This window comes from Nelumbo lutea, chromosome 1, assembly GCF_056320005.1.
Source record: "Nelumbo lutea isolate HS-2025 chromosome 1, American lotus-T2T, whole genome shotgun sequence".
In the NCBI taxonomy this organism is placed as follows: domain Eukaryota; kingdom Viridiplantae; phylum Streptophyta; class Magnoliopsida; order Proteales; family Nelumbonaceae; genus Nelumbo; species Nelumbo lutea.
The window spans coordinates 43,263,626-43,287,261 of record NC_142684.1 but is presented as its reverse complement, the minus strand read 5'-3'; the positions used below and the strand labels follow the sequence as shown (position 1 = coordinate 43,287,261).

The following is a 23,636-nucleotide window of genomic DNA, read 5'->3' as shown; positions in this document are numbered from 1 at the left end:
ATAGGGCAACCATAAATAAAAGGGCAAAGACCCTTATGCTCCTGTTGTAGTCAAAGTACATAAACAAAGGAAAAAATGCTATTTTAACCAGACCAAACAGGCCCTAACTAAGCAAAATGCAATCATAAATATAAAGAAAACCATTCCAACACTAGCCCTCAAGTTGAGACATTGATGTCGATCATGCCCTACTTGTCACACAAATTACTATGCCACACATGATGAAGGCCCTTGGTGAAGATGTCTGCAAGTTGTTCTTCTGAACTGACATATGGAGTGTACACTTCTCCACTCACAAGTTTTTCTCTAATAAAATGCTTGTTCACTTCAATATATTTTGTTCTATCATGGAGGATTGGGTTAGAAACAATGTTGATAGTAGCTCTATTGTCACAATAGAGTGACAGGTTTGTTAATTGTTGTTAATGTCAATTGTATAGGGGTATTTTAGTCTTTTATATTTATGTTTAAAGCTACTGATGTGTAATGTTTTTGTTAGATGATGTGCCCCATACTTAAGTGGGGACAAAGTAGTCCTTTGTTATTATGGATAGAAACATATAAATTCAATCTGGCCGACTAGAGAGATATCTGAGTTCTCTAGTTCAAACCAGAATTTTCTCCTCCTCTATTCTCCTGTCTTCTTCTACTTCTTCTAGTCTCTCTAATAGTTCTTCAACCCTAATTCTAACAAAATTCTAGTGCAGATTAGATTTATAATATAGTATCAGAGCTACTGTGACAAAATCGAATCTGCCCAGAATTCTGGTTTTCTCGCATTCAGCCTAGGGTTTTTTTTTATTTTTTCTTCATCATCGGTTGAAGATAGGGGAAGGGGCTGAAAAGGAGTGGTCGCCCTCTTCCCTTGGAGGTTTCTATGCCTCCGGTCAGCAGGTTTGAAGGTGTTTGCAGTGATTTGTAGGAAGCCCCCCCAATCGATGGTGAGAAGAGGGCTGGTTCGAGTGATGTAGTGGAGTGTCGAGTGCAGGTCGATTGTTTGGTGATTAGATAGGTGGGTTTTGTGCAGATTCCAGTGTGGATCAAATGGTTAGTGAGTTCCAAATAGTGTGGTGAGAATTCAGGTAGTTGTGTAGTAGGGTTGTGCGGAGAGTGAAGAAATCAGCGACAAGTGGTGTTGAGTGCAGTGTGGTGTAGTGTGCAGTGTGGTGAAAGGTGAATTAGAAAGAAAAAAAAAATTCAGATATGGGAGATAACAGTGAAAACAAAACTAGTGTGATGGTTCCCACCGACTACCTGAATGTTCAAATGACTTCTATCAAATTGAATGGGGAAAATTATGTGCCTTAAGCGAAATCTGTAGAGGTCTTTCTTAAAGCTAAGAAGAAAGTGAAGCATATAAGGCAAGAAAAACCCTCTATTGAGCCTCATGAGTATGGTGATTGGGAACAAGAGGATGCACAAACTATAACCTGGTTATGGAATAGTATGGAACCCAAGATCAATATGAATTCCATGTTCCTTGATACAGCCAAGGAGGTTAGGGACCATGCCAAGAAGTTGTATTCAGGACAAGACAACACAACTAGAGTGTATCAGCTTTATCAGGAATACTTTAACTTGCAATAGGGTAATCAGAGTCTTGAGGAGTATTATACTAGTATGAGAAACCTTCACAATGAATTGAATGTGTACCATCCCCTCACCTCTAATATTAAAATTCAGCAACAGCATAGAGAACAACTAGATGTGACCAGATTTTTGGTAGGACTGAAACCTGAATATGAACCAATGAGGGCACAAATACTAAGGGTCAGCTCTTCCATCTTTAGAAGAGGTGTTTGCTCATCTTCGGAGGATCTTTATTGGACCTACAGAGAATTATAGTATCTCTGATAGGTTGACCTTTGCAGTGTCAAGAGGGGGAGGCCGTGGTGTTAGAGCTCGGGGAGCTCAATCTGGCCGTAGTGGTAGTAGTGGACTAGTGTATGGTCATAGTGGTAGTGGTGGACCTATGTAGAGTCATGGTGGTGGACGTATTGGAGGTTGAGATTCAGAGGGAGTTCGTGGTAGAGGACGTAGTTCTAGTAAGAAGATGTACACACTGTGGTATGGAAGGACATACCATCAATTATTGTTATGATTTGCATGGCCCACCTTCAACTTGGGAAAATCATGCAGTGACCAGTGATAGTAGTTCCAAACAGGAGGATCATCCAACTGCTCAGATACCCTCTAATATCTATAGATGTTCTCGGGAAGGAGATGATGAGTGTTCCACGTGATGAGTATGAGAAGTTTGTTCAGGCCACATTGCAATAGAATACAACCACTCTTGCACACTCAGGTATGGCTTGTTTGGCATCCAAACCCAACCCCTGGATTATTGACTTTGGAGCCTCCGATCACATGACTAGAACTCCAAGTGTGTTTTCCTCCCTTTCTTAGTGCCCAACATCACACTCTGTTACCTTCACTAATGGTTCAACATCTTCCATTTGTGGTGTTGGTAATAGACCTTTATCTTTATCCTTAGTTTTGTATGTTCCCAATTTTCCTTATAACCTTGTGTCTGTTAGTAAGTTGACCAAGTCCCTTAATTGCTCTATCACTTTTTACCCTTCTTGTGTTTTTTAGGATCTCAAAACGGGTCAAACATCTCTTTCTCCTCTTCAGTGGCACTGTAGATTTGATCATCCATCACTTAAAGTTTTGAAGTTTGTTGTTCCGTCGTTGAGTCATCTTTCTATTTTGCAGTTTGAGTCATGTTAGTTGGGGAAACATCATCGCGTTTCCTTTTAGTCCTAAGGTTGATAATCGTATGTCAAGTCCTTTTTCTTTAGTTCATTTAGATGTTTGGGGTCCAAATAAAATAATGTCATATGTGAAAACCCTATTCAGTTCAAGGTTAAAGTAGAGAAGAAGAAGAGGAAGAAGAAGAGAAGGAGAAGGGTTCGGCCAATTGAGGAAAAATCAGTCCTCTCTAGTCAACCCACTTGCATTTATCTCACATAAACTTAGTTACAAGAAAGGCAATATTGTCCCTCATAAGTGATGGGACACACTTAGACTTGAATAAAGCAGACCTTTCACTCTCAAATAGATCAACCCAAATGACCAAAATACCCTTGTTCTATGAAGTCTAACACTCCCCCTCAAGCTAGAAAGTATATGTCATATAGTCCCAGCTTGTTACAAATATAATCTACTTTGCCCCGAGATAATCCCTTTGTAAAGAGATCTCTACCCACTGATTTCCCGAGCTCACATGAGATGTGGTTATCACTCCACTAATCACTTTCTCTCCTACAAAGTGACAATCGACCTCAATATGCTTGGTTCTCTCATGGAAGACTGAGTTGGAAGAGATGTGAACAGCTGCTTGATTATCACAATATATTCTCATGGGTTTGTCAACTGAGAACCCCATCTCTTGTAGAAAATTCTTCAACCATACTAGTTCACATGTGGTATCAATGTTTTAAAAGCGCAAGGGCCAATTTGCGCCTGAGGCGCAAGGCGCAAGGCGAGACGTGCGCCTTTTTAAGAAAGGCGCAACATTTTTAAAAGTTGCATGCCTGGGCTGAGGTGCAAGGCGCATCAGGCGCACGCCTAGGCACACTAAGCGCGTGCCTTTTGAAAGAGGTGCGCCTAGGACCTAGGCAAGGCGCATACCCCAAAATGTGCCTCGCCTATGCGCCTAGGCACACCTCAGGCGCGCCTTTTAAATCACTATGTGGTATGAGCCATAGCCCTGTACTCAACTTCTGCACTACTCCTTGACACCACTATTTGTTTCTTACTCTTTCAAATTACAAGATTGCCACCAAGGAAGGTACAATACCCTATGGTTGATCTCCTGTCTGATACAGAACCATCCCAATCAGCATTTGTATACCCTACTACCTCAAGAGTCCCTCCACTTTTGTATAGCAAACTACGACTTGGAGCACCCTTCAGGTACCTAACAATCCTTAGAATTGCTTCCCAAAGAGGAATCCGAGGATGTTGCATAAATTAACTCACCATACTCTCAGCAAATGATATATATGGTCGGGTAATAATCAGATAATTCAACTTTCCCACCAACCTCTTGTACCTTCCAGGATCATCAAACTCTTCACCTGCATCAACACTCAACTTGAAATTATAGGAGTCTCGGTTGGTTTAGCACCTAACAGTCTTGTTTCTTCAAGTAGGTCAAAAACATATTTTCTTTGACATATGTTAATTTCATTTCTTGACCTTGCAACTTCTATTCCTAGGAAGTACTTCAGCTTACCCAAATCTTTCGTATTGAAGTGGTCCTGTAGGAATTTCTTCAACCTGTCAATCCCATTACTGTCACTCCCAATTATGACAATATCATCCACATACACCACTAGCAAGATTTTCCCAGTCATGGTTGAACACAGAATGATCTACCTGCCACTGTTTCATCCCAAAGTTTTTCACTACTTCACTGAACCTGCCAAACCATGCGCGTGGCGATTGTTTTAGTCCATAAATTGCCTTTTTGAGTCTACAAACCTTACCATCTTCCACCTGAGCAACAAACCCTGATGGTTGCACCATATACACCTCCTCAATGAGATCACCATGCAAGAAGGCATTTTTTATGTCAATTTGCAAAAGAGACCAATCATACGTAGCAGCTAATGAAATCAACACCCGAATTGAACTAATTTTAGCCATAGGAGAAAATGCCCCCATATGGTCCACACCATACAACTGAGAATAGCCCTTGTCCATTAACTTGGCCTTCAATCGTTCCACACTGCCATCTGGAAGATACTTCATTATGTAGACCCACTTACACCCAACAACATACTTACTAGGAGGAAGAGCAGTGAATTCCCACGTGTGATTGTGCTGTAGAGCAGATAGTTCCTCTTCCATTGTTTGTTGCCACCTTGGAGAGGCAAGGGCTTCCTAGACAATCTTGGGAATGGAAATAGATGATAGCAATGATATAAAGTTGCGATGGGAAGCAGAAAGGTGAGCAGCTGAAACATAGTGTGAAATAGGATGAGAAGTACAAGTGCGTTTACCTTTCCGTAGGGCAATAAGAAGATCAATGTTTGAGGGAGAAGATGCAACCACAGAACCTGTCAACAAGGACTGAATTGGAGGAGGGGTCGGTGCTCTTCTATGAGTATACATTTGTTTGATTGGTGGCCTCTCAAGAGTAACTGGCACGGAAGGGGAATCCGCAATTGGAATGGGGACTACGGGAAGAGGATCCTCAACAGGGACAGGAAGTGGAATTACAGGGGAAGGAAAAAGAACCACAGTGTCCGAGAAAAAAGGAACCGATTCAAAGAAGGTGACATCGCAGCACGCAAATGACTTATGGAAGTTAGGGTTATAGCACTTATACCCTTTCTGAGTTTCGGAGTATCCAAGGAAGATACACTTAGTAGCTCGTGCATCTAACTTGTCTAAACCAGGACCCAAATTTTGAACAAAACAAACACACCCAAAGACTATCGGGGTGAGAGGAATCGGAGACAGAGTGGGAAACAACACTGAGAAGGGGAATTGACTTCCAAGGATGGACATGGACATCCGATTGATGAGAAAACATGACGTAAGAACAGCATCACTCCAAAAACGCTTTGGGACATTCATATTAAGCATCATAGACCAAGCAGTTTCAAGGAGATATCGATTTTTCCGTTCAGCTACACCGTTCTTTTGTGGGGTGTAGGAACAAGAAGTTTGATGAATTATCCCATGGTGCTCTAAGTATTGCTGAAATGGTGTTGAGGTATACTCTTTTGCATTATCGGAGCGAAGAATTTTAATATGAACACCAAATTGGATACGTATTTCAACATAAAATTTCTGAAAAATAGAGAACAATTCACTATGATCTTTCATAAGATAAACCCATGTCATCCTTGAAAAGTCATCAACAAAAATTACAAAATACTTATAACCATTGTATGACATTACTTTAATTGGACCCCAAACATCAAAATGAACCAAAAAAAATGACTTAAAACACAACTATCAACTCTCAGACTAAAAGAGACTATTATATTTCCTAAGCTGACACGATTCACAATCCAACGATGAAAGATGACTTCCGGAACCAGCAACTTCAAAACCTTGAGAGAAAGATGACCAAGTCTGTTGTGCCATTGAAGAGGAGTAAGAGACAACTGAAAAGCTACTGGAGGGCCACCACCATCAAGGTAATACAACCCACGTGCCTCATGCCCTCCTCCAATCTTCATCCCCGTCTTGAGATCCTGAAACACACAAGAAGAGGGATAAAAGGCTATGGAACAATTAAGTGACTTGGTTAATCTACTAACAGCCATAAGGTTAAAAGGGAACTTGGGAACATATAAAACAGATGATAAGGTTAAGGAGGAGATATCAACATCACCAACACCACAAATGGGAGATGTAGAACCATTAGCAAGAGTAACTGTTTGAGATGTGGACCGAGAAAGTGAAGAAAATACATTTGGAGTCCCGGACAAATGGTCCGAGGGTCCAAAGTCAATGATCCAGTGTGAAGGCTTGGAAGCCAAGCAAATCATACCTAAATGGGCAAGGGTAGTTGTGTTCTACTGAGAAGATGTCTGAAAGAACTGCTCATATACTACACGAGGTACACTCACCATCTCCTTCCCAGAAGCACCAGTAGATGTGGAGAGGATGGGGTCAATTTGTTGACTTTCACTAGTTGTACCACTACCCCTAGTCACAGCATGGTTAGCATAAGTGTTGGGTGGACCATGTAAATCATAGCAGAAATTAACTGTGTGCCCCTCTAATCCATAGTATGTGCACTTCCTAGGGGCATTACTTCTTTCTTTACCATGACCTCCCCCTAAGTCCCAACCTCTACTCTGGCCACCAGCACGGTTAACCATGGGACCACCACGGTTACCTAGAAGTCCACGGCCACCACCACCAACACCTCTATTTCCACAATCGCCTTTTCTAGCCACCACCAAACCAGATCTGACTAAGAGAAGAATGCTCTGTAGACTCAATAGATGTCCTCCTACGGGCAAACACTTCTTCAAGTGAGGGAAGAACAGATCCCCCAGTATTTGTGCTTGGACAGGTTCATATTCAGCCTTCAAACCCACCAGAAACCTCGTCACACCAAGTTGCTCATGCTGTTGTTGTTGAACCTGAACATCTGGTGTTAGAGGATGATATACATTAATCTCATTTTGGATATTTCTCAAACTTGCATAGCATTCCTCCAAGCTTTGGTTGCCTTGCTTCAGATTAAAGTACTCTTGGTACAACTGATACACCCTAGTTGTATTGTCTTGCCTGGAATACAGTTTCTTAGCATGATCCTAGATTTCTTTAGTTGTATCTAGGAACATAAAGTTCACACTGATTTTTGGTTCCATGCTATTCCACAACCATGTCATAATTTGAGCATCCTCCTCCTCCCAGTCACTAAACCCTAGAGAGTCAGAGGAAGGTTTTTCTTCTCTTACATGCTTTACCTTCTTCTTGGCCTTTAAGAACACCTCCACTGACTTGGCCCACGGCACATAGTTCTCACCATTCAGCTTAATAGATGTCATTTAAACATTTAGGTAATCTGGAGAGATCATAACACCAATTTTGTTGTCACTACCATCTCCGATTGACGTCATTTTCAACCAAATATTCTCACCTCACAAGTATGAACACCACCACAGAAATCAGTGTGAACACTACCACACGACACAAGGTTTACTTTCAACTATTCAGAATCAACCACATACTATTCAGCACAATACAAACACCACCACACCACTATTGTCGTGAACTTCAGCAACTGAAAACCCTACTTTCAATGCCATACCCAGGTATAAACAGAGGAAAACAAGACTGATATGCATACTAATCACTTCACACCAGCACAAAAAAAAAATATTTTAGACCAAAACATAGCATTCGTAGTCCACTACTTGGGCAAAAATAAACTGTTCATACCTGTCCATAAACAGCCCTCTTCGTATCACAAAATAGAGGGCATCTAGTACACCACTTCAACGACCACCACCACAGCAACTGGAGGCATACTCACCTCCAAAACCACAAAATGACCACTACTTTTTGGCCTCTTGTCGAGCCTCCACTCAGGCTAGAAGAAAATCGAAGAAAGCTGATATGGTTGGCGGCGAACACAAGAAGAAGAAGGGTGATGAGGAAAGAAGAAAAAGAAGGAAAAGGAAATTGGGTTTTATCGCTCTGATACCATGTGAAAACCATATTCAGTTCTAGGTTAAAATAGATAAGAAGAAAAGGAAGAAGAAGAAGAGAAGAAGAATAAGAAGAAGAGAAGGAGAAGGGTTCGGCCAGTACAGGAAAAATCAATCCTCTCTAGTCAACCCACTTGCATTTATCTCACATAAACTTAGTTACAAGAAAGACAATATTGTCCCTCATAAGTGATGGGACACATAACTTAGACTTGAATAAAACAGACCTTTCACTCTCAAATAGATCAACCCAAATGACCAAAATACCCCTATTCTATGAACTCTAACATCACACAATAGTTATAGATACTTTGTTATTTTTATTGATGATTATTCAAGGATGACGCGGCTTTACCTAATGAAAGAAATGAGTGAATTGTTTTCCATTTTCCAAAAATTTTATGCTGAAATTCACAACCAATTTGGCGTACACGTTAAGATTCTCCATTCTAATAATGGTTGTGAATACTTTTATACACCAATTTAAGAATATTTGGAACAATATGGCATTATCCATCAAACTTCGTGTACCTACACCCCACAACAAAATGGAGTAACTAAGAGAAAGAACCGTCACCTTTAACAAACTGCTTGATCCCTTATGCACCATATGAATATACCCAAACCTTTTTGGAGTGATGTTGTGCTTACATCTTGCTTTCTGATTAACCGGATGCCCACGCCCATCCTTAAAGGTCATTCTCCCTTCACCACTTTTCCTACCTTGTCTCAGTTTCCCCGTACTCCTTGGGTTTTTGGGTGTCTGTTTTTTTCATAATCTTAGACCGGGAAGGGGCAAGTTAGATGCACGATCCATTAAGTGTATTTTCCTTGGCTATTCCCAGACCCAAAAAGGGTATGTGTTATAACCCTAGCTCCCGACGTTCCTTTGTATGTGCCGATGTTACTTTCTTTGAGTCCACTCCGTTTTTCTCGGGTCAGGTGATGTTTCTTCTTCCTCACCACCTCCTCCTCTTCTAATCCCAGTTAAAGACCCCATTCCACTTGTTCCGACTGTGACCAAGTCTTTGCCTCCAATGCAACTTCTTGTTGAATGGTCACCTATTCGTCAAGTGTATATACATCGACATTATGTACCGGCTCCTCCTCCAACTCCATCACCGTCAATAGATCCGACAATGTTCCAACACTAGCTACAACCCCAATTTCTGATCTTGATCTTATGGTTGCCTTGCAAAAAGGTAAACGCAGTTGCACTCTTCACCCTATTTCTAATTATGTTTCTGTCACTCATCTTTCTGCTCCCCATCGCCAGCTTATCTCCTTGTTATCTTCTATTATTGTTCCTACGGATGTCCAAGAAGCCCTTGCCTCTCCAGGGTGGCACCATGCAATGGAAGAAAAATGGTATTGCCTACACCGTTAAGTATTTACCTGGTGGTAGTGTAGAGCGATTAAAAGCTAGACCAGTTGCCAAAGGGTATTTCCAAACATATGGTATTGCCTACACGAAGACACTCTCCTATTGCTAAAATTGGTTCGGTTCGTGTTGTGATATCTCTAGCTGCTATGTATGATTGGCCTCTTTTTCAGGTTGACATCAAGAATGCTTTCTCACATGGTGATCTACTTGAGGAAGTCCATATGGAGCAACCATCGGGGTTTGTTGCTAAGGGGGACGATGGTAAGGTGTGCAGACTAAAGAAGGCCATTTATGGACTTAAACAATCTCCTCATGCGTGGTTTGGTAGGTTCAATGAAGTGGTAAAGAAGTTTGGTATGAAATGGTGTTAGGTTGACCACTCAATCTTCAGTCATGATTCGCAGGATGGAAAGATCTTATTGGTGGTATATGTAGATGATATTGTCATTACTAGGAGTGAAAGATTGGGAATTGATAGATTGAAGATCTTTCTGCAGGAACACTTTCAAATAAAGGACCTTAGTAAACTTAAATAATTCTTGGGAATAGAAGTAACAAGGTCTAAACATGGCATTAATTTGTGTCAGAGGAAATATATTCTTGATTGGTTGGAAGAAACAGGACTTTTAGGTGCCAAAGCAGCTGAAACACCTATGGAATCAAATACCAAGCTGAGCAGTGATATGGGTGAAGAGTTTGAAGATCCTGGAAGGTACAGGCAGTTGGTTGGTTAACTAAACTACCTAACCATTGTCCGGCTAGATATTTCATTTACAGTTAGTGTGGTGAGTCAGTTCATGCAAAAACCTCGGGTTCCACATTGGGATGCAGTTCTAAGGATTGTAAGGTATTTGAAGGGAGCTCCTAGTTGTGGCTTGATATATAAGAGTGGAAGAAATCTCGAAATAGAGGGATATACTGATGCTGGTTGAATTGGCTCTATATCTGACAGAAGATCCACTATAGGTTATTGTACTTTCCTTGGGGGTAATTTGGTGACATGGAAAAGTAAAAAACAGACAGTTGTGGCAAGTAGTGTAGAAGCCAAATATAGAGCTATGGCTCATACCACTTGTGAATTAGTATGGCTGAGAAATCTTCTACAGGAAATAGGATATTCGATTAACACTCAAATGAAGCTTTATTGTGACAACCAAGCTGCAATCCACATATCTTCTAATTCGGTGTTTCATGAAAGAGCAAAGCATATAGAAATTGGTTGTCACTTTGTGAGAGAGAAAGTACTGAGTGAAGTGATAGATACTACACATGTTAACACAAGAAACCAATGGGCAAACCTATTCACCAAAGGGTTGAGTCGGGGGAGAGTGAACTACATATGTAACAAGCTGGGAATATATGATATATACATACTAGCTTGAGGGGGAGTGTTAATGTCGACTGTGTAGGGGTATTTTAGTCTTTACATTTATGTTTAAAGCTGCTAATGTGTAATGTTTCTGTTGGATGATGTGTCGTGGGGACAAAGTAGTCCTTTGTTATTACGGATAGGAACATACAAATTCAATTTGTTCGACTAGAGAGAAATCTGAGTTCTCTAGATCGATCCAGAATTTTCTTCTTCTCTATTCCCCTCTCTTCTTCTTCTACTTCTTCTACTTCTTCTTCTAGTCTCAACCCTAATTCTAACAGAATTCTAGTGCAAATTAGGTTTATAATAACTGCAAAACCCAGTTCACCTAACAAGTTTTTTATCCACATGATTTCAGCAACTCCATGAGACAGCTCTATATTCTGCTTCAGCATTGGACCTAACCACCACACTTTGCTTCTTACTTCTCCAAGTGACTAAGTTTCCTCCCACAAAGGTACAATACCCACTGGTAGACTTTCTGTAATCAACTGCCCCTGCCAAGTCAACATTTGTATACACTTCAACCTTCAAATGTCCATGTTTCAGGAATAGCAAACCAGCTCCTAGGAACTTCTTGAGGTATCTAAGGATCCTTTCTGTAGCTTCAAAGTGAGTTGTCCTACAATTTAGCTTTTGATGCCTTTTTTTTATTTTTTTTCACAACCAGCTCCTAAGAACTTCTTGAGGTATCTAAGGATCCTTTCTGTAGCTTCAAAGTGAGTTGCCCTACAATTTAGCTTTTGATGCCTTTTTTTTATTTTTTTTCACAACCAGTTCAAGGGGGCCGGTTTAGGGCTCCACCCCCTAAACCGGTCGAACCCCCGTTACACCCACTGTAGGGGTGTATCGGAAGGGTCCCGAAACGATACGTATCGGCCGTATCGGCCGATCTTGGAGTCTCCCTACAAGTGTCTAGAACTTCTTCACATCTTTCAAAAACTCCCCTTAACTGTCTCTCAGCTGATGGTTAGGCTTAATGGGTGAGTCAATTGGCTTCACCCCCAACTTGCCCACATTTTGGGAAATAGATGCCCTTTTGAGAGCAGGCGACTTCAATCCCAAGGAAATAACATAAGGGGCCTAGATCTTTCACCTCGAATTGAGTTGCTAGGAATTTCTTCAGCTTATGTAGTTCAGTCTTCCAGTCTCCTGTAACCACTATGTCATCAACATACACAATTAAAGCTGCAATTTTCCCTTCACCTTTCTTCACAAACAGAGTATGATCTGACTGGCATTATTTGAACCCCATCTAGCGTACAGCTAAGTGAAACTCACTAAACCAGGCCTAGGGTGATTGTTTCAACCCATATAATGATTTTTTTAACATACACACCTTCTGCTCACTACCTTTGGCACAAAAACCTGGAGCTTGAGTCATGTCCACCTCCTCTAGGTCACCATTCAAGAATGAATTTTTAATATCCAACTGATGAAATTCCTAGTCAAAATTGGCTGCTAGTGAAGGGAGGATTCTGATAGAATTCATCTTAGCTACTGGAGCAAAGGTTTCTGCATAGTCTACACCATATACTTATGTAAACCCTTTGGCCAGGCTTTGTACCTTTCTATCGTACCATCAATCCTATGCTTCACTATGAACACCCACTTGCATCCCACTGGTTCCTTGCCTTCAGGAAGATCCACCAACCCCCAGGTGCCATTTTTGTGTATGGAATTAATTTCTTCCTTCATTGCATATGTCCATTCAGGTTTAGATAAAGCTTTTGCCACATTCTTAGGAACAAAAACACTAGCAACGGAGGAAAGGAACACACGATATGAAGGTGAAATATGATCATAGGACACAAAGTGAGAGATAGGATGATTAGTAGTACAAGATCGAACACCCTTTCTCTTAGCATTAGGAACATCAAGATCATTAATAACAAGGGGATCAATATCAAGAGGTTCAAGCATATTAATGAGAACAAGTGTACCTGGTTGATGAAGAGGATCTGATACCATATTAGTAGAAGAAAAGAGAAGAAATAAGGAAGAAGAGAAGAGAGAAAGGAGAAGAGAAGAGAAAGGTTTGGGGAGTTCTAATCTGTTTGGGGATGCCAGCTTATGTTATTCTATATAGGGCGACTATAAATAAAAGGGAAAAGACCCTTATGCCCCTGTTGTAGTCAAAGTACATAAACAAAGGAAAAAGGGTTATTTTAACCAGACCAAACAGGCCCTAACTAAGCAGAATACAATCATAAATATAAAGAAAAACATTCCAACATTGACTTTAGAAGGAATTGGCTAGAGGTGGCAAATAGCTTCTTCAAAAAGGAAAGGGCTTCTATAGTCCACCAAAAGGTTGTGTAAAGCTGAATTTTGATGGAATAAAACAGTTTTTTATTGAATAAAAAAAGAAAAAAAAAATCTTTTTCCAACTTTCTGGTCTGGCTCAAGCTCAAGCCCAGGCTTTGGGCTTTATACAAGGGCTGGGCTCGGGCTCAAGACCTAGGCCTGCTGGTTGGGCCGGGCTCGGGCTTGGGCTTTGGGCTTGGGCTTGGGCTTGGGCTTGGGCTTGGGCTTGGGCTTGGGCCTGGGTATATTCTGTTAATATAGAGGCAAAGCCCGCCCAGCCCGGCCCATGAACAGGTCTACTAAAGACAAAGACAGTGAAGTGTAGTTAATCTCAGAGAACAGTCTAAAGGACCATGGTAATAGTCAAGAGGGGAATAGAGGTCCCTAGGGGGATAAGGACACCAGGCCATGCAAGCGACAAAGACAGGACGTGCAGCTGTTGATTCGGTAGGGGAACTAGGAAATTGCAGATCTCTGGGGGGGCACAACACCAGAGCTGGTTAAATCTGATGCAACTTTGACCCCTACCCAAGCAGTTAGAGCTGAAAATAGGGGTGTGGAAATCACCAAAAGAATCAAGGTCTTAAAGGATCTATTACTCCAACTCCCATTGTGTTTGTCCCTCGGTCAAACTCTGGTAACCTCTGTAACATTAATGGTTTAGTTTTCATTACTAATCCTTCTTTTTTTGGTACTGCAGATTTTTCAGCTCCCATCCATGGCTCTGGTGTGCCTTTGGAAGTGCCTACAGAAAAAGAGATGGGTAAGTGTCTAGGAGGAGAAAATGTTGGAAAAAAAACAGCTGGAGACAAGAAAGGAGGGTTGTTTGTTTCTGAGACTGGGAGGATAGGTTGCAGGAATTCAAAAAAGATGCCCTTATTAGTACAGGGATGGGTACAGATGGAGAAGAAGGGTCTGCAAAAGGAATTCAGTCCAAGGAAAGATCAAGAGGAGAGGGGCTGGGGAAGGAACCAGTTAAAAGGAAGGAAAGAAATAATGAGGCAGAAAGGAGTAAAAGAAGTGGAGAAACACAGAATGAAAGGGAACCGGTGATGGGATATGGCTGACAGAATGGGTTTGAAAATGGAGAAAATTAAGGGAGGGAAACCTCAAAGCAAGGTAATCAAAGAAAAGGGAGGCAAGAGGAGATGGAAGTTAAATGAAGTGTAGAAACTTATTAATGATGTGGAAGGGGATAAGGAGCTCAGTGCTAGAGGAGGAAGAAGGAAGGGGGCCTATAGGATAGTGTGGATTGCGTTCAGTGTATGCTGTGATTATGAAGATCATTAGTTGGAACGTAAGGGGGTTAGGGAATGCCACAAAAAGGAGAGTAGTTAAAGAGGTCTTAAGGAAGGAGACACCGGATTTTATTCTGATCCAAGAATCCAAAATTTAGGAAGTTGATAGGAAATGGATAAGAAGTATTTGGGGAGAGAGGAATATCAATTAGAGTTATGCTCTTTCATGAGTCAACTGGAGGTAGGCAAAGGATTACATCAAGCATGAGGAAGTTTAATTCATCTATTGAGGACTTTGAGTTGAGAGACTTTCAACTGGGACAATCTTGCTATACTTGGTCATCAAACCTCCAAGAAAACCCCATTTTGTCCAAGCTTGACAGGTTTCTAGTTTCTCTAGAATGGAAGAACATTGGCTAGGTTTAACTGAGAAAACTCTACCTAGACAAAGATTGCAAAGGCATTCTCAAAGCATTTCAGGTCTATTTATAGAAGACCTCTAAATGAAAGGCAATTGGCTAAAGGCTTTGATTGGAAAACTTTGGGGGAGGCTCAAGCACAATTTTTGGAAAGAAGATTTGAAGAGGATGAGGTCAAGAAAGCAGTTTTCTCTATGAATAGATCAAAAGTTCTGGGGCCTGATAGATTTGCAATGGCATTCTATCAAGATTGCTAGGACATAATTAAAGGAGATCTTTTCAGAGTGTTTAGTGAATTCCATAAAAGAGGGGTAATCAGTCCGGGGATGAACTCCACTTTTTTAGTGTTGGTCCCAAAGAAGAACAATGCTAACCAACCTGGGGATTTTAGACCTACCAGCTTAGTCACCAGTATTTACAAGGTAATAGAAAAGGTGTTGTCTTTGAGGATTAAGAAAGTGATCCCCCCCACACACACACACTTATTTCGCAGTTTCAAGGGGCTTTTGTGCAGGATTGGTAGATCATTGATCAAATTCTAATTGCCAATGAATGTGTAGAGGGTCAAAAAAGATTAAAGAGAAAGGGAGTGGCTATCAAATTGGATTTGGAGAAAGCCTATCATTTGGTGGATTGGAACTTCTTAATTGATATTATGAGGTGTGGGCTTGGAGATTTGTAGTGTAAATGGATTAAGGGCTGCTTACAGTCTAGCCATTACTTAGTCATTGTTAATGGGACGGTGTATGATTGAGGGCTTTCATGTGCTTAGACAAGGTGACCCCCTCTCTCCCTTATCCCTTTCTATTCACTTTGGTTGCTGAAGTACTAAGTAAATTGATCTCGAGAGCAAATTGCTTGCATCTGTTTTGGTCAGTAGGGAGAGACAATATTTTGATCACTCACAATTTGCAGCTGACATTCTAATTTTTTTGTGATGGAGACTGTAGTGAGGGGGTGGAAAACTTGAAGTTGGTGGTGGAACTATTTGAGAGACTGTCTAATTTGAGGATTAATTGGTCGAAGAGCTTAGTGGTTGGTACCAACACTGAAGAGGATGTTTTAAGGATATGGCAGATTCCCTAGGCTGTGAGAAAGGAGAATGGCTTATGAAATACTTAGGCATACCCCTAGGAGATAACCCCAGATCAGCTAGTTTTTTGTCTCCAATGGTGGAAAGGGTTGAGAAGAGTTTAGTAGGGTGGAAAATGAACTACATTTCAATGGGGGGAGATTAACTCTTATTAAGTCTACCCTAACAAATCTTCCAATGTATCACATGTCAGTGTTTAGGATGCCACGAGATAGTGAGGAAAATTGAAAAAAAAAATCATGAGGGATTTTCTTTGGGAGTCAAGGGGAAAAAATGATCATTTGGTTAGATGGAAAAAAGCAGTGATCTTAGGAAATGTTAAGTTGAAGAATCATTTGGGGATTGGTTATTAAGAAACCTAATTTCTCATTGCAACAACCTCCACAGCAAATGGCTTTGCTAGATGGGTTGGTTATTAAGTTGAAGAATCAGGCTGTTCTCAGCAAATGGCTATGGAGGCTTCCCAAGGAAAATCAGAAGTTATGGCACAAGGTTGTTGCAAGTATTCATGGCATGTCAAGAAATGGATGGGATGTTGGATGTCTTCGTAGAGCTACCTGCACTGCCCCCTAGAAGGCTATTCATGAAATTCTTCCTACCTTTTACACCATATCAGGTATGATTTGGCTTTTAGTCAAAAAATCAGGTTTGGGAGGATATGTGGACTGAGGATACCCCTTTGAGTTATAGATTCCCTTCTATCACCCAAAGGACTGAACTGGAATTTTGTCTTTAATATGAACCTTAGAGAATCTGAACTTCCTATTGTGATTGAGTTGTTAGGCTTGTTGGATTCAGTTTTCTTGAACGAAGGTGACTCAGAATCTAGAGTATGGGGTCCAAATTCTGATGGGTTATTTTCTTATAAGTCCTTCTTACATTCTTTGGTAGCCACCTCCTCTTCTTCCCCTTCTTTCCCAATTAAGCATAGTTGTTAAGGTGGGCGCCTAGGCGACAAGGCACCCTTTGAGGGTCGCCTCGCCTAATCGCCAAGCAGTTTTGTACTATTTATTGTAAAATACTTTTTTATTCTTTATTTTTTGACATTATAATTATAAAATAGGCACTATTAAACTAAAATATTCATTTTGTGTGTTTATATACTAATTTATTTTTATTATTTTCTTATTTGTTAGGGTTTAACCAATAAGTATGGAAGAACTTAAAATTTTATCAAATCAACACATTTTCTATACTACTTTTACTTCTTTTCCTATAAGAAAAACAAGGGTTCAGCCCCTATATTTTTTTATTTTTCTTTTTCTTCTCATTAATATGTTGATTTTCTATACTTTAACATTAACTTTATACTTTTCTTATGAAAATTATGAATAATTATTAAGGAAATATGGTTATGGTACCTAGGGAACTACCTTAGGATCTATGTTTTCTACATAAAAAAATTCATCGCCTAGGCGACTAGGCGACAAGGCGCCCTAGCATCACCTTGGCACCTTGAAAACTATGCAATTAAGGAAATTTGGTTTTCTCCCATTCCCCCTAAAATCAGTTCTTTCTGTTGGGAAATGTTCCATTGTTTGTCCCCCCAACTGGTGTGCCCTTTGTAAATTGAATGGTGGTGAGACTGCAATTCATCTTCTAATATCCTGCTCTTTTGTTAGCTCTATTTGGGATTAGTTTGCTTCTCTCTTTGGCTGCAGGTCGTCTTCTCCTTACAGGTTGGATGGTTTGTTGGTTTGTTTAGCTCTACTGGCATAGCTGTAGAAAAAAAGAGGGGTAGGACTTTGTGGAAGTGCACTAGAGCAGCACTATTTTGGATTGTTTGGGAGGAAAGAAGCGCAAGAATATTTGAAGAAAGGGAAATAAGCAAGGAAGCCTTGGTAGAAGCAATAACTTTGAGAATGGCACACTGGGCAAAGAGCATGAAGCTGTTTTCAGACTTCAATATTGAAGATTTTTTTAGAGCTTGGGGTGTTATTGCCGCATCCTCATCTACAAGACAGAGATCTATTAAGACATGGTATCCCCCAATAAATGGCTGGAAGAAACTTATCTTTAATGGGAGCTGTTTGGGTAATCTGGGCCTTTCAGGTGGGGGAGGGGGGGCATTAGGGATGAAGATGGGTACATACATGCTTTATACTCCAGTCCTGTGGAGCAAAGTGATGTGGCAAGGTCAGAGATTTTGGCTGCAGTATATGGGGTTGAGAAGACAAAAGAACTGGGTATTAGTAGACTGATTATTGAGGGAGACTCAAAAACTGTGGTAAAATGGCTGCACAAGGAGGAGGGGGTGACATGGCATTTGAGGAATGAATTCAAGAGATTTAAATGGCTATCAAAGGACATGTCAATCCGAGTGAGATGGGTGAGGAGAAATGCCAACAATTTGGCAGATAGCTTAGGCAAGCAAGGGGTACATAGAACACAAATGTTTTGGGCTCAAATGTAATCTTGAATTGGGTGAGCTTCTAAAGCTGGTTTTTTCTTTTCACAATTTCTTGTTCTAAACTGATTTTTCTAATTAACAAAATCTTTTCTGTGTTGCTGATCAAAAAAAATATATATATTGTAGGTTGTGGGAAGATTGGCAAATGCTTTAGCTGATTGTTTAGCCAAGCAAGGGATAAATAAGGAACATTTGCTTTTGACTTAGTTGTAATTTGCTTTAGCTTTTATTAACTACTGCTATTGGAGAGGATGCAGTTTGCACCTCTCCTAGGGATGCTTGTATTGCTTTGAATATTTGAATTAATAAATTCTTCATTGATTAAAAAAATAATATTTCTTTTCTAAAATGCACCAGAAATCAAGCATTATATTTGGGAGAAATACTCAATTCAACTAAGCCTTAATCCTAAAGATTCTAGAGTGGTAACGGGTTGGATGAAGAATGATGAACCAGGCTTATGGCACCAGAGGAGCATAATCAGGGATTTGAAGTCTATGACAAGTGAAACAAAAAATAGTTTTTCTTTCATGCATAGTTCAGAAAACAATTTAGCTGATGCATTATCCAAACAAGGCATCAATAGGGATCAGCTATTCTGGGGAGAATTATTGGAGAATGTAATGTAAATAGATAAAGCGATTGGGTAGGTGGCAGATGCCAGCCTAAAAATGTAGAATGCTTAGCATATTTATGAACACTTCATTCTTTGCTGATAATAAAAGATAGTAGTTACTAACAAAAAAACAAAAAAACAAAAGAAAAAAAAAACTTAATACCAACTATTTGGTATTAATAATGATACTTTGCAGTCTTCCCTTAGATTCCCCATTTTATTTCAATTTCTTGGCACACTGACTCTTTTTGAGAGAAAAAATGGTACAGAAAGGTAATATATATAGCGTTCTTACTGATTAAACATCCAGGAAAAATGACACGATTTATAGCTAAGGTATCATTGTATCAAAATAAGAAAGAAAACAAGTAATGGGTGCAAATCTATCACATGCATACCTTATTTTGTTCAGCTTGGGATCGCTTTCTCCTGGAGCATAAAACCAAGAAAAATAAGTATGAATTGATATTTAATGCCACATCATAAGACATTCCTATTAAGACAATTTTTGATTAACAAACAATTGAACAAGTAGTCAATCAATGTTGTCAAGATAAACATATACCAGGGTGTTCTCTCTAGTTTAAAGAGAGCAAAGCCCCTCCATAGTTTTTTACATTCTTCCTCTAATACAAATATTTTCTTGCAGAGAAACTAGAGAAACAAATAAATATCAACCAACAATGGACAAGCATCAAGTCTAGTTACCTACAGAATGGAGTCAAAGGTGGGTTCAAATTTATTAAACCAGAACAGAAAATAACTCCTAAACGTGCTAAAAAGATCACCTTCAAAATCCTCGTATCAACAAGGAAGGAAGAATCCCAGAATCCTTGTATCAACAAGATTGGCTTCACCAAGTTTTAGAACACCATTTTTTTGAGCCTGGTGAAGCTACTATTCATATTATTAGTTTATTACCCAAAAAAGCTAACTTCAATTTAGATCATGGAGGAAAGTGAAATTGAACCCAACGACAATAATCATGAATTAAGTAGGAGAAACAAAGCTACTTACATATGATCCAGATAAAGTAAGATTGCATAATTGCCAATATATTAGAGTAACATGGAAATAATTGGAGAAAATTTAAAAAAGAACAGAGTTGAGATAGACCTGTAGGGTGAAAAATCTAGATCATCATCTTCAGCAGATTCATAATTGGCATGATCTTGGGCAAGTTTCTTTGAATACCCTTCATCCCAGTATAATCTTTCCCAGTTTTCTCTGAGCTCCTGATATAGTTCCATGTATCTTTTACACCAAGGCTCATGTTCCTAGAACTCCACAATGAAGTATCATTAAGGTAAAAAATTGAAATTAGAAAGAAAAAGACAAAGACATGTAAACATTAGCATTAGTCCCTAAAGTATTCAGGATGGATCAATGGTCCATTGTATCCAAGGCTCATGCTCCTAGAACTCCACAATAAAGTATCATCAAGGTAAAAATTTGAAATTACAAAGAGAAAGACAACAAGACACGTAAACATTAACATTAGACCTTAAAGTATTCAGGATGGATACAATGACAACCATAGTTTTCAAGGCGCCAAGGCGAGGCTGGGAGTCAAGGGGGCGCCTTGTCACCTAGTCGCCTAGGGGATGGATTTTTTTATATAGAAAACATAGATCCTAGGGTAGTTCCTTAGGTACCATAGCCATATTTCCTTAATAATTATTCATAAATTTCATAAGAAAAGTATAGAGTTTATGTTAAAGTATAGAAAATCAACATATTCATGAGAAGAAAAAAAAAGAAGGAAAAGAAAATTCAAAAAATATAGGGGCTGAACCCTTATTTTTGTAATAGTAGTAGTAGCAGAAAATGTGTTTAATTAGAATAAATTTTAAGTTCTTCCTTACTTATTGGTTCAGGTTTTAAAGTCTTTGAGGGTTCAATACAGCACTTAGCAATGTTTGTATTGATTAAATCCTAACAAATAAGAAAATAATAAAAACAAATTAGTATATAAACACGAAAAATGAATATTTTAGTTTAATAGTGCCTATTTTATAATTATAGTGCCAAAAAATAAAGAATAAAAAATATTTTACAATGCATAGTACAAAACTGCTTGGCGATTAGGCGAGGCGAGCCTCAAAAGGCACCTGGTCACCTAGGCACCCGCCTAGGCGTCGCCTTGACAACTATGATGACAACCGTTACAACATGAATGACTGCAAGAATATGGTAAGAATTTACTTGCAACAATGCCTTGCATCTTAATCCAGGGAGGCAGGAGAGAAGAGGCCTTTCTAAAAGTGTCTTCCTCAAAATTAGGTGACTAGGAACCATTTAGTGTATTAGACTGCAAATTGAACCCTTGCCAATGAAGGTTCCAGACTGCATGTCATAAATTTTATCCTCAATGAAGACAGACACAACTGTCTACTTCTTTCTTATAATGTTAATCATCTTAAGCTTAAGTGGCTAATTATTTCTAAGCAACATTTGAATCTCTTAAGTTATCTCAATCAATAATTGACACATTATCATATTTGAGAACCTAATTAGTTCCAGAGATGATATTTTAAACCATCAATTGGAAGGTGTAAAATTACTTTCTCCAATGGCCTTTTTAGCAACTAATTTCAGTCAAAGGTTCTTTCAATCCTTGTAGAAGGACTATCTTGCAATCAGCATTAATTCATAACCGATAAGAACGGAAATCCAATGATTGCATCAACCTAGATTCAATTTTTGTTCATAGCACCAAGTGACTGTAAAAACCCTACTTCAATGGAATTAATCATTACGTGAAAAGTCCGATCATATTCCCTAACTTTCAGATTATCGATCCCAAAATCAAAAACTAGTAACCAACAAGTATACAATCCAATTTCGAGTTCATATCTGTGAAAACAAAGAACCAACATCCAATACTCGATTGATAATAATCCCTACCAAAATTTAGAGCTAAAAATAGGAAGAAAGAAATATACGTTCAGTAACGGACCGATTCCTTGAGAACTAGGCGGGTTCTGCGCATGAACTGCTCCCTCATCTGCTTACGGCGTTTATTAGGTAGGTTGTCTCTTGGGATGACAAAGCGCTCTCTTAGTGGAACGTTCTCTCCGATTTCGTGCATCTCGCCGTCCACCACCCACCATTCCGTTTTATCATCCAACTTCTTCATTCTCGCGGTCTGGAACTTGTTCTTCCTCCTTGCACTAGTACTATTGCTACTGGTAGAAAAACATGCAGCCAAGGCGCCGCTTCTCGCCAAATGGAGCTGTTCAGTCTCATATTGAGCGAAGGGCTGCAACCTCTGCAACCGTCTTGCAAGCGACAGCATCAAGTTAGACGAAGTGCTTGATCTCTTCGAGACAACAAATACCTTTTTCTTTACCCCAATGCCTTAAAAGCACTAAGCTTTCGAGTTCGAGGTCGTCTCTCTTTCCTCGTTTATAAACCCTAGACAAGACGGAGCTTTCCGATCTCTTTCGAAAAATTCTTTGTAGCGTTCCTATTTTCCGTGCAAAAGATTCGATTTTCCAGTCCTGTTTCTTTTTTGGTTAATGGTTATGAATCAGAATGGAAGTTTAGGATGATTAGCAGAACAAATTCGTTTTTAGGGCAGACTTTTGAAATAGATTGAATAGGATGTCATTACCGTTAATGACATTGAGTTTGCATATTTAGAGTTCTGGGCTAGCAAGTAGCAGCCTTGAGATAAAGCTGATGACCAGAGCATAAGCACTCCTGGGTTGAGAAAGTTGAAACGACTTCTGAAGGAGTACGCGAGGGAAGCTCGGCGGAGGAAGATGTACAGAAACAGAATACTGAACGTCACAATGAGGTATTGAGGTCCATCATCCAAGCCTCTAAGGTCTAATCTTTAAGATTTTGGCTTGAGGCCCATGCCGGAGCCCGGAGGTTAAATCCGATCTACCAAACCAATAACCATAGACCTGTAATGTGGCCCATGCCGGGCCTCCTTAGCGGGCCTTGCTTGGATAGCCTGGTCCTCCTCCCAGATCAGGCCCGGCACGGCCCGTAGCCCTGTTCCCATTAATGCTGGGACTGAGGAACCAGGCAACGACGGGCCAGGGCCGGGCTGGGCCTTTTTTTTATTTTCCAATTTTTCCAAACTAAGAAAAATTAGAAAAAAAATAAAAAAACATATAATAACAGAAAATGAACATGAATAGTAGACAATAAATTGGAAAAAAAATTGAAATTTTTATTTCATTTCAAATTTAATGTGTACAAAAAAATAAAAATACATTGAAAAAAATAATACAATGGAGTTGACATACTAAAATAATAAAATTGAATATAAAAATTAAAGTTGGACTGGTTTTTTGAAAATTATTACAAATAATTCTCAAAAAAAATAAAATAAAAAATACAAAGTACAAAAGAATATTGGATTCAACACTTTTTCAAGTTTCACCCTCATCAGATGCATCTAGTGAATTATCAATTGAGGTGTCATGTCCTCCTTAGTATTGTAGCCTATCTCCTGCATCGCCAATCCTTCAATTCTTGATCAAAACCCAATTACATGCAAAAAAAACAAAGATTCCAATGCAATTTTTGACATCGAAGGGGTTAGTATATCACGTTTCATGGTTGAAAGAATTGAATAAATTTTATCCATTT

General features: G+C 39.5%; 1 protein-coding gene across 2 annotated transcripts in view; it reads right to left on the bottom strand.

The window, feature by feature from the left end:
• LOC148874435 (uncharacterized) overlaps positions 1-23,017 on the bottom strand; it is a 33,231-nt gene extending 10,214 nt beyond the window's left edge. The window contains exons 1-3 of one of the 2 annotated variants that reach the window (XR_016105334.1): positions 21,988-22,929; positions 20,145-20,305; positions 19,427-19,457 (exon numbers count right to left, since the gene is read on the bottom strand). Coding sequence is in view for 1 of the 2 variants with exons in the window: in XM_088965652.1 (XP_088821778.1) it covers positions 19,427-19,457; positions 20,145-20,305; positions 21,988-22,326 (531 nt within the window). In the remaining variant the exon portion in view is untranslated. Of the gene's footprint in view, positions 1-19,426; positions 19,458-20,144; positions 20,306-21,987 lie in introns of both variants that reach the window. The other variant, XM_088965652.1, reaches the window with a different exon arrangement.
• Between the last annotated feature and the right edge of the window lie 619 nt (positions 23,018-23,636).